The following is a 5594-nucleotide window of genomic DNA, read 5'->3' as shown; positions in this document are numbered from 1 at the left end:
CCTGCAGACGAGAGGGCACGACGAGAGGCGGAGGGGACACGGGCAACGGCCAGCGCTCAGAGCGGCGCAGAGCAGTTCGACCTGTGGAGTGAGCCCCACCAGGGGCGAGGGCCATGCTGGGGCCCGGGCAGAGACCGTTTCTCACAGCCCGCGCACGGTCGGTCCCTGGGCAGCGGGAGGCGAGGCGCTGGTTCCCCGTCAGCCGGCCACAGGCCACCAGGCACCTCGGGGACGGGAACGGATGGGGATGGTGTGGGCTCTCTGCCTGACTGGACAGGCCACACACGCCTCTGGGTTCAGAGCATCGCCGTGGTGTCGTGTGTGGATGTCAGAATGCCCGTGAGCCGAGGTGCTGCACGACTTGGAGCAGAATCCGCGAACGGACACTGACACACTTGTGTTTCTCTCTCTGCTTGTCCCGTGCAGCAACTCTGCAGCCCTCAGAACGTGAACTGCAGGGATCTGGAGGGCCGCCACTCGACGCCTCTGCACTTCGCGGCAGGCTACAACCGCGTGTCTGTCGTGGAATACCTTCTGCACCACGGCGCTGATGTCCATGCCAAAGACAAGGGGTAGGTGCAGCCTGCGCGGCTCTGTGTGTCCCTGCGCTACGGGGTGCAGAGCCTGCCGTCAGCTCAGCCGCGTCACGTCTCGCTGCTCATGGCTCCCCCCGTGCTCTGCAGCACCTCCGGGTGCACTCGGGCCAGCCCCTTTGAGCTGCTTGCTGTGAAGTGGGTGCTCTCTTCTAGAAGGGAGCCGTCCACCCCATCAGCACTGTTGATAGGAAGGGCTCTGTTTTTGTAACTCAGGTGCCTCGTAGTCTCTGTTAGTCGCTCAGTTGTCAGGTGTGCCTAGATGAAGTGGAACGGTCACAGAAGCTGCTGGGCTTGTGAGGAGGGACTTCCAGCTGGATGAGCTTTGACCTCAGGGTTGATGGCACAGCGGCTCAGTCTGGCTCGGTGCAGTCACGTTGGTGCCGCGGGCTCTCGCACACTGGCCACTGTGTCACGCTTCTTGGTAAAGGGACAGACTAGACGGTTCCAGTAGAACAGCGGAGGTTCTTGACTGTCGCGGCACACCAGAGGACGGCCAGCCTCAGCCTCCGCCTCTGTCCTCCATCGTAGCCCTTCATAGGCTTCCTAGAAGACATTTTCTTAAGGGCACTGATCTCTGAATAAAAAGACGCTGCCACCTCGCCTTGTCCTAGCTGCAGGGGGAATGTGGGCTTTGACACACCCGTGTTCATAGCAGCCGTTGCCCTTTAGCATGCTGTCTGCTTCCGAGCGCAGACCGTCCCGGGGCGGTCTGCCGGCCATCCTGCAACTGGACAGTCACTGGATCAGGTCACGCTGAGGGCATCCTGTCCCTGTGGGGCACTTCCCTGAGTCACTCGGGTTGAATGTTCATTGCACGGCTCCACCACAGAATCATTAGGCGTTAAAACGACAGAAACACAAAGACACGGGTTGCCCACGTACGGAAGCCGAGTCGTGCTGTACTTTATAAGTAAAGCACATGGTTTCCGTGAGTGAACTCCGGACGGAAGGTTGAGAGGTGGCAGAGCCAGACTGCTGATGGGACACCCAACCCATGTGGCTTCTCTCCTTACCCTGCGGGGTCTGGCTCGAAGTGTGTCTGGGGCGTATTTCTGTGTGCAGTACCGCCGAAGCTTGCTGACACCCATCCGTACCCGAGGACCTGAGCAAAGTCCTTCGGGTGAATAGGGCGTCTTAAACACTGCTCATCCTTACTTAGAAGCGGCCAGGTTTTAAACACCAGGGGGTCCAGCTGTGGGGCGTGGCGGAAGCACCACTCAGTCATGGCGGGGTCAGGCTTTGCCCCGGTCTCCTATGCGTGTCCCGCGTGTGCTATGATCCAGGCCCACAGAGGCCAGGGTGGAGTGGCCCAGGCAGGAAGACCCTGTGGGGTACCTTTCTCTCCCTGTCTCCCTCTCACTAAAGAAACAACAAGATTTTTTTGAAGACCAGAGGAGAGCTGGTTCCTGCAGAGTGGGTGTTCGGTGTGGTCGGTGCTGAGGAGAAAGGCATTCTGCTGCCCCGAGTTGCTTGGCTCCCTGATGTGCCCCTGACCACATGTGCTCTCTCGCAGTGGCCTGGTGCCCCTCCACAACGCCTGCTCCTACGGACACTATGAGGTGGCTGAGCTCCTGGTGAGGCACGGGGCCTCTGTCAACGTGGCCGACCTGTGGAAGTTCACCCCCCTTCACGAGGCAGCCGCCAAGGGGAAGTACGAGATCTGCAAGCTCCTCCTGAAGGTCAGCTCCTCCTCCCTGCGGGCGGACTGGGTGTGTTGCCGGTACAGAAAGGAGCATGCCACCCTGTCAGGAGCGCTCCTGAGCCCGGTGTCTGGCACCCATAGCCAAGTGGTGCCGGAGCAGCTGTCTGGACCATCTTCCCGAGTTTGGTCGGGGGTCTTCGAGGTGGGCTGTGGGAGGGGCTGGCCCAGCCTGTGTTGCTCAAGCCCCAGGTGCAGTGTTATGTCGGGGTTATAAGGGAGGCCAGTTTTCAGGCAGACTGGCCAGCACCACAGAGAACTCACTTCTCATCCTGACATTCACACATCCGCATCTGGGGAGAACTGACTTGAATATGTTTTTGTTAAATACAGGTTCATCTCTAGACACTATTCATATAGATTTGGGGATATATATGAAATAGTAAAGTTCCAGTTTCATGACACGATTGATGATTTTTTGTTCTTTCTAAGTTAAAGATGTAAAAAATGGCCACTTGCATGTTGGTGTGGTCCCTTTTCTTCCAGAGCGCATTTGTTCAGGTCAGATGTAAGGCTCATCCCACCTCTTCCCGGTATGGGTATGTTTTTAGGAGTCTTGAGAAAAAGGTGCCCCCTGCCATGCTGCTGTGGGGCCAGTGTGCTCTGCGGTCGCCAGCCTGGCCTGGCCGCTTGCCTGCCTTGCCACGGGCTGGCGGCACTCGGTCTGGGCCAGGGCCAGGCTGGGCCGCCCTTTGCATCTGTGTGTCCTGTGGTGGAGCCAAGGTAGATCCGTGTGTCTCACTGCTTCCTGGCCGGTGGGAGACTCGTCCACAGAAACAGGAGCGACCTCCTGCTGGTGGCATTGTCGATAGAATTGTGGGCTCTCTCACGGTGCTCCTGGGTATCTTGGTGAGGTAGAACACGGGTCACAATTAGCATCTGGCTTTTTCTTTGGGGGAGGGGGGTGGAACTTTTAGCTGTAGGATGTACACGTTTGCCAGAAAGATAGAGACAGACAGAAAGCGAGAAATCATCCCCCAGGGGGGATGGCCATGCCACAGTCCCTTCTCCCTTCTCCTCTTGGAATCTTGGGCACGAACGCACGTGCACCCACCCAACATGAGTTTTAAGCCGCCGGGTCTGGGGCTCAAACTGCAGTCGACTGTGTGGGAGTCCAGTGACATAACTGTCACGCCTTCTGCTGGTCCTGCGTCCAGCCATTCTCAAGAGCCAAAGGGGTTTCCAAAGACAGCTGGAGTCTGAGGAAAAGTGAATCCTATGAAGCTTAGTAAAAGAGCTCACCCATGCCCCCCACGTCATCACATGCCAGTGGGGCGGGGAGGGGGCGGAAGGCTGACCGCAGGTGGCTGGGCAGGTTTGCAGGTAAAAACACAAGTGTGGGACCATTGCCTGTGCTCTGTCGGCGGCGGCGCTGGAGTGAGCTAGGCGGAGAGTGCCCTTGCCTGGCCCACCCACGGCCTCCCCAAGACCCCTGGAAGGCACAAGCCCCATGTATGGTCTCTTCCTCGCAGCACGGAGCAGACCCGACCAAGAAGAATAGGGATGGAAACACACCTCTGGATCTGGTGAAGGAGGGCGACACGGACATTCAGGACCTGCTGCGCGGGGACGCCGCCCTGCTGGACGCGGCCAAGAAGGGCTGCCTGGCGCGAGTGCAGAAACTGTGCACGCCCGAGAACATCAACTGCAGGGACACACAGGGCCGGAACTCCACTCCGCTGCACCTGGCAGGTGAGGCCTGGCCAGCACTGCCCACTAGAGGCACCACCTCACCAGGGCTTCAGTGGGCTCAGCGGAGTGTCTGGCCCGTGTGGTGGTGGTCTGTGTCCATGCAGGGCACTTGGACCAGACGTGTGTACTCCCTTGTGCTGACACGCCTGCCTTTCTGCTCTGACAGCAGGCTACAATAACCTGGAGGTCGCCGAGTACCTCCTCGAGCACGGAGCCGACGTCAACGCCCAGGACAAGGGTGGGCTGATCCCCCTACACAATGCGGCCTCTTACGGGGTAAGTGTGCCAGGGCAGGTGGGACCCCGGCCTGCTCAGACACTCAGCTCGGAGCCCCTGGGCTCTCACTAGCACTTCCCAGCCTGCGGTAAGGGGAAGGTACCTTTTCTATCTTTTATAAACGTTTTTGCCGTAGGGTGTGTGTGCTCACCAGAGCAACAAAGAAAGAGGGAAAGTGATAAGTCACTCCCTGGGGGAGCCACACCTCGGTCCCTTTTCCAGTCTTCCCTGGGGATTGTGGGCATGCACACACACACACCCGTCATGTTTCTCAGGCCGCCAGGGCCAGAGTTCAAACCACAGAGCTGGCAAGACAGGTCCATCCCTAACCACATGCCACCTGCTGGCCTCATTCGTTTCTTTAGCGGAAATTGCCACTGAGGCTGAAGATGCAGGTGCAGAGGGAGTGGACCTGCCCGAAGGTCCTTGTCTTTACGCCTCGCCCTTGTTTCCGTAGCACGTGGACATTGCCGCCCTGCTAATCAAGCACAACACGTGTGTGAATGCGACCGACAAGTGGGCGTTCACCCCTCTGCACGAAGCTGCCCAGAAGGGGAGGACTCAGCTGTGCGCGCTGCTCCTGGCCCACGGCGCGGACCCCACCATGAAGAACCAGGAGGGCCAGACGCCGCTGGACCTGGCGACGGTCAGTCCTTGATGGTCGGGCGCCAGGCTCGCTGTGTGCCAGGCTACTGGGCGCTCGCTTCCCCAAGGACAGGGCAGGGTCTGACTGTCCCCCTTGGGAAACTGCTGAAGCCCACACTTGGCATCAATGAGTGTGACTTAGCGCCACTAGGGCAGACCCAGCAGCGTTAAATTGCATTTACCTATTCAGCGAGTTAACTTTTCTCTGTACTCAGCCGGGGATCGTGAGTCATAGCAAAGCATTTCTAGGGACCAGCAGTTGGTGTAATGGCTGTGTTGCTGGACTCCCACGTAGTCGACTGCTGTTCGAGCCCAGACCCAGTGGCTTAAACTCAGGCCAGGCGCATGTGCATGCATACCCAAGATCCCGGGAAGAGAATGGAGGAGAAGGGATTGTGGCGTGGCCGTCCCCCCGGGAGGTGATTCCTCTCTGTCTCTCTGTTTCTGTCTGTCTGGCGAGCACACGCACCCTATAGCAAAAACCTCTCCAAAAAATAAGGGAAACATTTCTAGAGTGGACCCCAAAGAATCAGTGTGGTGAATGCCTCTTTCCGTCTGGATACAGCACCTTCCCATGGGGGCCTGCTGCTCACACCCCTGCCTAGGTCGGGTGGGCGGGTCCTGATTGTGGTGAAGGGGGAGGAGTGGGTCATACCCGCAGAGCCATCCTCAAGACCGATAGTCCA

At 58.7% G+C, this 5594-nt stretch overlaps 1 protein-coding gene across 1 annotated transcript in view; it reads left to right on the top strand.

Moving 5' to 3' along the window:
• LOC102473552 (tankyrase-1) overlaps window positions 1–5594 on the top strand; it is a gene marked incomplete at its 5' end in the record, with an annotated part of 104330 nt that overhangs the window by 80864 nt on the left and 17872 nt on the right. The window contains 5 exon segments of the mRNA XM_027767758.1: window positions 427–572; window positions 2110–2275; window positions 3768–3987; window positions 4154–4263; window positions 4721–4909. Coding sequence (XP_027623559.1) covers window positions 427–572; window positions 2110–2275; window positions 3768–3987; window positions 4154–4263; window positions 4721–4909 — 831 coding nt within the window.

The sequence above is a fragment of the Tupaia chinensis genome, unplaced genomic scaffold, assembly GCF_000334495.1.
Source record: "Tupaia chinensis unplaced genomic scaffold, TupChi_1.0 Scaffold144602_1, whole genome shotgun sequence".
NCBI lineage: Eukaryota > Metazoa > Chordata > Mammalia > Scandentia > Tupaiidae > Tupaia > Tupaia belangeri.
Note: the sequence above shows the minus strand (reverse complement) of the source record. Positions and strands in the feature narration are given on the sequence as shown.